This window comes from Monodelphis domestica, chromosome 4 (assembly GCF_027887165.1).
Source record: "Monodelphis domestica isolate mMonDom1 chromosome 4, mMonDom1.pri, whole genome shotgun sequence".
Taxonomy (NCBI): domain Eukaryota; kingdom Metazoa; phylum Chordata; class Mammalia; order Didelphimorphia; family Didelphidae; genus Monodelphis; species Monodelphis domestica.
The window spans coordinates 227,501,352-227,512,528 of record NC_077230.1 but is presented as its reverse complement, the minus strand read 5'-3'; the positions used below and the strand labels follow the sequence as shown (position 1 = coordinate 227,512,528).

Here is an 11,177-nt window from a genome sequence, read left to right as displayed (position 1 = left end):
GGCCATTCACACCCCAAGAGGGCCCACAGTTTATTTGGTACATCCCCTTTGCCAACGGGAAATGTTCGACCACCAATGTCGGTCTGAAGGGCTGAAAACTTGCCCAGGGAAAGCTTGGAGCTCCAAGGCTGCAATCCTCATGTTCTCGAACTCATTCCTGGGCACGTGGGAAATGCTTTGTTTTGCTCCCCAGCTCTGAATACTGACATTTAAGCGGATGGGAGTGCTGCGTGTGCATATGTGTTTACTGGAAACCCCAGACCCACCAAGGCTGAGGCCCGGACGGAATTACCTAAGGCTGAGGCCAGTTGCATAACCAACCTCAGTCTTGCACACAATGGAGATGCGGGGGATGGAAAGGACACTGGTTGCCTTTCCGATTTTCCGGGGGGAGGAGAGGGTGATGGACGAGGAAAAGGGGGGGGGGGGTACGGGCGGTGTGTCACACACGTGACGAAGTCGCTCGGAGCGGCCCCGGGAGCGCGCGGAAGCCGCGCCGGAGCCGGAGTCGGGACCGTGGCCGCGGAGGCGGGGGAGGAGCAGCAGGCGGCTGCCGCCGCCGCCGCCTCCGTTTCACCTCCCGCCTGCTCGCTCGCTTGCTTGCTTTCTCGCTCTCTAGCTCGCGGGGCCTCCCATTCGTTGCACATTCTCTCCTGGCGGCGGCGCCACCTGCGCCAGCGAGCGCCGGAACATGGCGACAGGGAGCAGCTGCGGGGAGCCGCGGCTCCCTCTCCTCTTCGCCCTCGTCGCGCTCTTACCCCCCTGGGCTCTGACCGAGACCCGGAGCCTGCAGTCGGCTGGGGGCCGAGCCGCGCTACCCCAAGAACGGGGCTTCTTCGTGCTGCAGGGCGGCATGGGCCAGCCGTGGCTGCCCGGGCACAGCGGCGGAAGGGATGCCGCCGGGGGCGCGAGCCGGCCGGCCGGGGAGCCGCGACCGCCGCGGACGAGGCGCAGCGCCGCTGCCCATCAGCTCGAGCCTGTGAAGGTGTACGGACAGGTGAGTGTGTGCGCCGGCCCTCTCCACATCCCAAGTCTGGTCGAAATGACATTCCTGTTTGTTTATTTTTTGAGGGACAAATGCATCCCAGGTAACCCGCGGGGATGTCCTCCCTGTTATCTTGCTTTTGCAAAGAGAACTGTCGTGTGCAACTGGTCCTGCTGCCTTTGGACCCTCAGGATGCACTCGATCCTTGCACCTGTATAAAATAGGGGTTCGCTCTAGTCGGTGACCGTGGGCGTTGGAAGCCAGCACCCCGCAGTGGCAGTAAATCCTCCTGGACCCGGGGTGAGGAAGGAAGACGTGTGGGGCACTTACTTAACTTCTACCCATAATTAAGGTGGGAGACCTCACCCCTTCCTCCCCCATCCCCAAGCATGACCCTTCTTCTTTGGAAGGGTGGAAGTAAGAGTTAATTTTTATGGATGGATTTTTTTCTTAAATTTTTATCATTTAAAAAAAAAGCTTCAGTTTGCACAGTAATCTCCTGCTTTATTACTTGTAGGATTTGACTGAAATGAAATAATTTGGAGACTTGATTATTCAGTGAGTGATTAATTACTAGCCAAGCAATGGGTTTATTAGATCATAAGCAACGTTAATTTCATTTTATGGTTAACCCACTGTTAGGAAGGAGTGCTGAACAGGTTAATATGGGAGATGGCAAAATTAATTTTATCTTTTATGGCCTCATAAGACTCCCTATTCTTGCTGTTATGATTGACATCAGCAAAACCAGACAGTGGGCAAAGGAGGAAAGAGGAGACAGTAGAGGTGGTAACATTCACCTTTCCTATAAATGAGTTTTTTCCCTTTCAAAGTAGAAATTAAAGGGCTGGGCCTGTGTTGGGCTGTGACTGCTGCCTCTGCCTCTTAGTTTTTGTGCCTTTCTTTTCCCCAGGAGATTTATAGAAGCATAGAAACAGAATTATATGTATAAGGTACTTTAAGAGATATTCTTGTTCAATCATTTTGTTTTATAGAAGAGACTGAAGACTGAGTTTATTCAGTGACTTATGCAAGGTCACACTTAGAAAGAGAAGCAGAGTTGACTGAGCTATAGATTTGGCTTCAAGTGCTGACTTGTCCATTTACTTTCTACCTGTATGATGTTGGGCAATTAACAGCCTCTCTGAGCTGTATTATTTTTGTGTGTAAAATAACTCTTAGCTTCCCTTCTAACTCTATTCTAACCCTAAGAAATCCTATTATTTTTCTCTCTCCATTCCTTCCCCCAGACTGTACCATTTTGATAATAAAATAGTAGCTTATTTTGTTAAGATAGATTGATATATGATGGAATGCATACTGGGGTAGTTAACTGAGTGCATTTAGTTTCATTTTTTCCCTGTATTTCTAGATAAGATTTTGTGTATATTCTCATATAAACTGCATATATGCAAAAGGTACTGCTAGAAGGAGATCTTTTTTACTTACTTCTCTTGTGAATCCTAATTCTCCCTCCATCTGAAGCTCTTAAGTCAAATCCTAGACCCAGAACAGGGACACCAATATCAGCCATGTGTGGGAGGGCAAAGTGAGCCTTCCTGGTGGACTGGTTTACTGAATGGGTCAGTTTTCCTAGGGAAGGACACAGCAACCCCCTCCAGATCCAAGTTGCTTTGCAACTGTTAGGTTGATGAAGAAGGCTTTCTTTTGTATTAAAGATATAGATGCAGTTTTTATTCCGAAGTTTGATTTTTGTAAAGTCTTTGGGGCCTGGAGTAGCTAAGGTGAATTGAAAAAAAAATTTTTAATCACTGGGGCTTTCTAGAATTGAGTGAGTGCTCTAAAAGAAGTGTGGGAAATTGTCATTTTACCCCAAAACATGAAGAACAGGCAGCTTTTTCCAGGCTATGGCTGCTTTACAAAATTACTATTTTTCCTTTAGGAAATGTGAAAATGGGCTTAATCTGTAACATAAAAGATTTAGGTTAGAGATGAGTAGGAATTTCTTGATAGGGATTTAAGGAATTTTCTTCCCAGTATCCTGAGCAAAGAAGATCAAATTCATAGTCATTTGAGATGATTGGTATAGTCCTACTAAAATAGGATTGTTAACCTTTTTTGAGCCATGGACCCCTTTTGACAGCCTAGCCTGTAGACACCTTCTCAGACTCATGCTTTTATATACATAAAATAAAATACCCAAGGTTAAAGAGGAATGAAAATAAAGATGTAATTTTCTTTTCTTATCTAAGTTCATGGTATGTGAGCTCTAGGTTCGAAAAGGAGAGATAGAGAAGTGTGTTGAAGTTGATAGAGTTTGACTTGACTTGGAGTTAGGAAGATTTATGTGTTCAAATCCTGCTGCCGAAAACTTCCTGCCTATTTGACACTTGGTCTAGTCAAGGGATCCTCTAAATCTCAGTTTCCTCCTATGTGAAATGGGAATAATAATGGCATCCAATTTAAAGGGCTATTATTAAGCTCTAATTACTTTCTCCAGCTCTGTGATTGTCTACTGTTTCCCTTCCTCTACCTTCCTGCCTAAAGGAGTTAAAGTCAGTCAGCAGTACTCTCTGAATATTCATGATGGCCAGCACCTCTTCATAGGAACTCTGGGAGGAAGAGGAAAAGGGCTCACTGGGGAAAGAGAAGATCTCTTTGCTGCCTTTGGGGACTTAAGAGTTTAATGAAGAGCCAAGACACTTGCGGCTTTAGACTTATAAACACAAGAGACAGAAACCAATAAATGTATACAAAAACAGCCATAACTGTACAGAGATTTATTGGAAACTTGTGTATTTGGGGACCAGGGAGGTGGACCAGTGAGGGGCCAGGTGGGGTTCTGAAGACAACTGAGAATGTGCAGCCACTTGCCCTTTTGACATTCTAAGAGGGGTCAGCAGGGTTCCTCCGGACTGCTCTGATGAAAGCAGGGATGCTGGGCTCAGCATTGTTTGATGTCAGCCTCTGTTGCTGCAGGGGCTGCTGGTCAGTGGGGATCCTCCTCATGAGCACCCAGAGAAATCATAAAATCTGGGGGTGACCTTGAAACCACCAGCAGCAGGGACATTATGCTCAAGGAGGATTAAATCCGGAGAATACAGGCAAGCAGTCCTTCCAGGAGGGCACAGCTCTTGGGCTTGGAGTCAGAAGATCTGGCTTCCAGTTTTTATTGTTCTGTTGTGTCCAACTCTTTATGACCTCATTTGAGGTTTTCTTAGCAAAAATACAGGAGTGATTTTTCATTTCCTTCTCTAGCTCATTTTACAGACGAGGAAATGGAGGCAAACAGGGTGAAGTGACTTGTCCAGAGTCACACGGTTACTAAGTGTCTGAGACCAGATTTGATCTCAGAAAGAAGAGCCTTCTTGACTTCAGGCCTGCTTATGTGCACTGCACCATTTCACTGCCCTGGATTCCAGTTATAGAGCTTTTATGATTTGGGGCTGCCGGTCAGTTTAACCTAGGTCTCAGTTTCCACATCTTTAACATAGGGAAAACAATTCTTACTTTTATTTTATTTATTTTAATTTTATTTAAAAATTTTTTTTCCATGGTCCCATGATTCTTGTTGTCTCCCCCACCTCCCAGAGTTGACAAGCAATTCCATTGGGTCATCCATTTGCCTTTACTTTCTTATAAAAATGTGTGCATGACAAATATTAGAATGCATTCACATATTCGAAACAGCTATATGTGAGAGCAATTTGATATTTCTGTTCATCCTAATTCAACAAATGCAATGCAGTATGGCAAAGATTGGGATATAAAGGGAAAAATGGAATGACACACAGTTACTACCCTCAATGAGCTGATAATCTAATTGAGGAGGGATAAGACCACTCCACGGGTGAGTACATATGTGCTACACATAGTTGTCCGGAGGGTCTTATATTCCATATTATTATATATAACTACATGTGTCACCATATGTACTGATATGGAGTAGTTGTCTTACAGGGATAAAACACACACACATCTCCCCGTCTCCCCCCATATAAACAGTGTATAGATTGTTGGATTTGGAATAAAAAAGATCTGAGTTCAAATCCTACCTTCAATTTTTACCAGCTCTGTGATCCCAAGTGATCCCATTTAATCTGTCAGTCTCAATGTTCTCATCTGTAAAATGGTAATAAGAATAGCATCTGCCTACTGGGTTTGTTGTGAGGTTCAAATGAGAAAATATTTGTAAGGTGCTTTGCAAAGCTTAAAATACCATATAAATGCTAGCAATAATAATCACAGTTATTATTATGTGATAAGTACATAGGATAGATATAAATGGAGTCGAGTGAGTGGTTTGAGGAAGGAGAAATGCCATAGATAGGAAATGGAGATGAAATCTTTGTGGAAGAGGGGGGGACCTGAGCCGCCTGGCCTGGAAGATGAGAAAGAGGTCATCAGGCAGAGATGGGAGGGATGTCTGACTTGGGAAACCTGCAGGTGGGTAAAGGCGGACAACATGAGAAGAGTGGGCTTGGAAGACAGGCTTTGGGCTGGCGGGCAGCAGGCTGATACTTGATCAATAAGTGCAGAGCCGCCCTCCCTCTCCTGCATCCTTTCAGAAGAGAACCCCAACAGCAAAGGGATTCCATTTCCTGGATAAAGGAGGTCTTGGGGAAATGGTACAGTAGAGAAATAGGAAGGAGTCTTTTATTATAAGCCAGATGTTTCACATAATGACTGACCAGATTTTTATAGATTCTTATGGTCTGTTGGATGATCAGGTAGTGAACATGGGATGGTGGAACTCTAGTTTATCCCGGGCCATTTAAAAAAATTATTTAGAATATTGGACTTGAAATCAGGAGACCTAGTTTTGGATCCAAACTCTAGTTTTTTTCTAGCTATGTTACTAGGGGCCTTTATCTAAATTTTTTTTTATATGTATCCACTTCTTTTTTTTTTAATTTAAATTTTATTTTATTTTCAGATCTGAATTCTTTCACTCTACTTCCCCTCCCCCACTGGTTGAGAAGGCAAGAAAAACAAAACCCATTAAAATTTGTGTAGTCATGCAAAACAAATTCCTGCATTAGCTGTGTCTCTAAAGAAGGAAAGAAAGAAACAAAGGAAGAAAGAAATATGCTTCAGTTTTCTGCTCTGAATCCATTAGTTCTCTATTTGAGTGTGAATAGCATATTTCTTTCATAAGTCCTTTGAAATTGTGCTTGATCTTTGTGTTAAGCAGAGTTCTTAAACCTTTCAAAGTTGATTATCTTTATGATACTGTTATTGTTTAAATTCTTCTCTTGGTTCTACTCATTTTATCTTGCAACACTTCATTCCAGTCTTCTGAAACCATCCCTTTCATTATTTCTTATGGCACAGTAGTATTCTTTTACATTCACATACCAAAACTTGTTTAGCCATTCCCCAAGTGATGGGTATCTTCACAGTTTCTAATTCTTTGCTATTACAGAAAACAGCTATAAATATTTTTATCCATATGGATCATTTTCCTCTGCCTTTGATCTAGCAGCAACATTGAATGGCCTGTTTCTAACTTTGTTGAGTACCAGTTTCTTCACCTAGAAAATGGGGATAGTAATACTTTTTTCTCATCTCTAAGAATTGTTGTGAAAAGGTTATAAACTTTAAAGTGCTATAGAAATGTGAATTATTATTATTATTAAGATTGCTTAGCAATGCACTTTGGAACAGTAGACAGAGTTAACCTTGGAGTCAAGACAGAGTCTGCCTCATACTCATTGAAAGGCTGTGCAAGGCCGAACAAGTTTTCTAACCTCTCTGTATCCCAGGCAATTCTCTCTTTTTCCTTTTTATTTTTAAAAAAGTATAACTCGTGCCTCCTGTTTTAGGATCAGTTCTAAGACAGAAGAGTAGCAAGGACTAAGCAATTGTGGGTAAGTGATTTGCCCAGGGTCACACAGCTGGGAAGTCGCCAAGGTCCTATCTGAACTCAGGTCCTCCTGACTCCAGGCCTGGTGCTTTAGCCACTGTGGTCTTTAGCTGCCACCCCAACCCCCAACCTCTGGCAATTCTCTTTAAGATTTTTCTTTGTCTGATAGATGCCACTTTGGCTTTACAGAGGGAATGTCCTCCCTGGTAGTTCTTTACATCAATAAAATTACAAGTCTGCTTTAAAAAAAATAGAAGGGATAAAACGAGAATTCTAACCCATAAGAATTCTTAGCAAAGCCACCAGATTGAGTTAAATTTTGCTATCTGTTTTGAGAGAAGTCTCCTGGAATCCCCAGGTAGAGCTGTGGGTCTGTTTTTCTCCCAGCAAACTCTTCATACATAGTTTGTCCTTTTTAGTGACTATATAGGATTCCAGTCCTTGTTTTGAGACCAAAAATAAGGTGTGGGTTACTTGGGCAGGCTCCCAAACAAAGGAAGGCCTCTGGGGGGGGGGTAATGCTGGCTGCCTTTGGGCTCCTTTCCCTTCATTTTGGCCTGATATAAGTTCCTGAGGAAAGAATGAACCCCAAACTGGGATGCCCAGCCTTCATGTTCCCCCAGGGAGAGGAGAAGCCAATCTGGAGGTGTTTCTGAATGAACGAAAAGGGCATGATGGTGTAGGAAAGCTGTTTCTATGGAACTGAAGAGCTGAGGGCTTGGTTGTGAAAATTATTTTAGGGGTAAGAAGTAGGGTGAGACTCTCAGTGATGGAAGAAAGGCCCTTGTCCTGCCCCTTTGCCAGACGTCAATACAGGGGCCACATTCTCCTCTCTCTCCCCACAGCTCCCCAACTTGGAGCCTTCAAACAGCCTGGGATGGGGTAGGGGATGGGAGGGCTAAGAAAAAAGATCATGGGGTAAGGGAAGGGGATAAGTGTTTAATAAGTGCCTGCTGTGTGCTGGGCCTCCCCCCTCTTCTTTACAGGGGAGGAAGCACAGGCCTCTCCTCCTCCCCCCCCCCCTCCAGGTCACACAGAATAAGCAATGCTTCTGAGTTATAGTAGTAAAGGATTTCCATTATCCAGGCCCCTAGTCCCATGGAAGGGTGGAGTCAGCCCTGGGGAGCCTCCTGTACAGAGGTGCATCCGGCCTGGGTATCCAGGTGCATGCATCTCTCTGTTCATGCTGGTTTCATGATTGGAAGAATCAGTATGCTCTTGGCTGGTGTTTTGGGGAGTGATCCCTGGGAGAACCCCCTTCTCAGGGGGAGGCCCCTCCACCCCAACCATTCAGGGGTCTGCTGTCTGGGAAACCATGACTAGGAGCATCTGAGGAGAAGGTTCTTGTTATGGAATACTCCAGTGCTTCACTTACCACAATTCCAGTCAATAACTATTTTTCTAAGTGCTGGCTCTGTGGAAGGCATTGTGCTAGGGGGCTGAGGATCCAAGACCAAACAAATGCCTGTATGGTCACCCTCAGGGAATCACTTCTTGAGAACAAGGGCCCTAGTAAGAAAGTACAAGACCACACAGTCTTTTCAGGGGGAAGAATGACTGAGGAACAAGATGGTGCTAGACGAAGGGAAACCATGCTTGGAAGGAAGTTTGGGATTGGAGTGTGCAGCCAGGAGGAGGGAGGCCACCCAGACATGAATCCTAGGATGAGCCCTGGCATGACCGGGAAGGGCATCTGCTCCAAATCCTTCATTATTAGAAAGGAAGACATGGAGGCCCTCAGAGGTGACATGATTGTCTCAGGACTGCCGAGGTGGTCACCAAAAGAGACCTCTCATTCCATTGCTGCAGCTGCACAAAGTCATGGAGGTGGGAGATAGAATCTGGCATGTGAGGAATCACTAGCAGGCCAGGTAGAATGGATGGAGAGTCGGTGAGGGAGAATAATATGAAATACACTGCAGAGACAGGGGGAGCCAGATGGTGGAAGTTTAAGGATTCACATTCAGTTGTAGAGGTATAGGGAGCCCATGAAGATTCGTGAAAGGGGGTGGCGGTGTCATGGTGAGAAGCCAGCATTAAGAATATCATTTTAGCAATTGTGAGAGTGATGGATGGGGGAGGGCACTGGGGTGAGTATGGAGTTAGGGAGACCCATTAGGAGACCATTGTAGTAGTTCTGACAAAAGAGGATAAGGACCTGAACCAGAGGCTGAGAAATGAAGAGAAAGGGACAGAAGCCACAGACATGGCGACTGAAGAATGAAGAAGACTTTGCAGCTGATGGTCAAGGGACAGGGAAGAGCCCAGGGATACATATGAAAAACTCCAAAGAAGACTGGAAAGAATGATGTCAACAGAAATGGCAAATTTTGGAGGAGGGTTAAGGAAGAGTTGAGGACAAATTCCACATACAATTCTTTTATCAGAATAAATAGATTAAGTTCATGAGCTCCATGGTGATCCCAATCTGGGTCTCATAATTCTATGGATTGACACCATGACACACACACACACACACGTATATATACACACACAAGCATACATATGTATATACATGTGTGTATGTATTTGTACATATATTATACATACATAATATACACTTCTGTGCATTTAATTTGTGCTCTGAGCTTTTCCTTCTTGGTAAAGTGAGGTTAATAACATGCTTGAAAAAGCGCTTTGAGATCTGGGCTCCAAGAATGAGAAATTTTGATTTTGAGAGAAACAGATTTACCTTCCTAATTATATGTTGCTCATGTTAATATTAAAATAAATATGCTTTACTTGAAAACCTGCTGGCTATTGTGGGAGGTGTGGTAGATATAATGGAGAAGGATGGCTTGGGCTTCTAAAATTGGGATTATTTAAAATAATTCACAGGGGGCATTGGAAACTGATTTCATTAAAATCAATAAAAGTAATTTTAATCTTTACACTATTATGAAGACCTTGATTTAGAAAAAAATGACTTCCTATTTATTTTGAAAGGGGAACCAAGATTTGTGCTTAGTGGAAAGCAAAAGATTTAAAAAAGGATTTTAGATATGGAACATTTGGAAATAGAATTTAGGAAAAATGTGGATTTTAGGGGTGGGAAAGATTTCTCTTGGTTGACAAGCATAAGGACATATATACATTGACAGAATGCATATTCATTCTGGTCACGTAGATGCAGAAATCAATTTCCCTTGGTCTGAAATGAGCTGCAGTTAATTTTGACCTAATTCATTGGCATATCGACCTGCGGACCTTGGGCCTTCAGTGAAGAAATGGCATGGACTGCTTTTTATCCTTGGACTGCCTGAGAATAATAATAACTAACTAGCATCTCTGTAGCACTTACTATGTGCCAAGCCCTGTGCTAAAGGCTTTACAAGTGGTATCCTGTTTGATCCTCACAACATCCCTAGGAAATAGAATACTAAAAATCTGACAGGCTCTCTGGCAAGATGAGAGTCCAGTACTCAGACTCTTAAGCTCTACTGCTGTATGCCCTAGCTTTTGAGCCTCAGTTTCCCCATTTCTGTGAACTAGACTTAATATAGTGCTTTAGAATTTGTAATTTTTTTATAAACATCATCTTATTTTCTCTTTGCAACAAACTGAGAAGGTAATATCTTATTTCAAATTTTATAGATGAGGAAACTGAGGCAAAAAAAGTTCAAATGACTTTCCTCAACTCCCACAGGGTGTGTCTGAGTCTGGATTCAAACTGAAGTCTTCCAGACTATCTGCTCAGTGTATTCTGTATTGTGCCACCTAACCACTTCCAATATATGGAATCTCTTTGCTATTGACCTGTGGTAGTAAGAGGGAATTGAAGGGGGTCAGGGTTCCTTTCAAAAGTCCATTTAGTCAGGGGATCGAGAGTGACAGGAAGCAGCCATGGCCCTGCTGACCAGTTGCTGGGAAACATCTCTTTCTTGGCCTGATGCATTGGTAGCACACACAGGTGGACTTTCATCCTGCCTGTTTGGTTCAGTTCTCCCTCCTCTTCCCAGAGGTAAGGTGACTTATTCCTTACCCAAGAGAGAAATCGTCCCCGCCTTGAAGCCATAGTAACAGTAAATACTGCCCTTGTTTCCATCACAAACGGGCATAGAGAGAAAGCAAGGTCTTGGAGCTGGAAAACCCCAGGCTGTATAGCCTCAGAGAGAGAGAGAGAGAGAGAGAGAGAGAGAGAGAGAGAGAGAGAGAGAGAGAGAGAGAGAGAGAGAGAGAGAGAGAGAGAGAGAGAGTGTATGTGTGTGGTAGAGACTGAAAGAAAGAGGCAGAGAGATGTGGGGGAGGGAGGGAAGGAAGGGGAGACAGAAACAGAGATAGACAAGAGAGAGAGGCAGCCAGAAATTAACCGAGAGACACAGGCTCAGAGGCAAAGAAAGAAAGGGATAGAGACAGGCAGAGAGA

The 11,177-nt window shown here is 43.8% G+C and overlaps 1 protein-coding gene across 1 annotated transcript in view; it reads left to right on the top strand.

Moving 5' to 3' along the window:
* Positions 1 to 456: 456 nt before the first annotated feature.
* Positions 457 to 11,177, top strand: part of SORL1 (sortilin related receptor 1) — a 226,561-nt gene continuing 215,840 nt past the window's right edge. Inside the window, exon 1 of the mRNA XM_001370225.4 lies at positions 457 to 997. Coding sequence (XP_001370262.2) covers positions 692 to 997 — 306 coding nt within the window. The 5' untranslated portion in view covers positions 457 to 691. The remainder of the gene's footprint in view (positions 998 to 11,177) is intronic.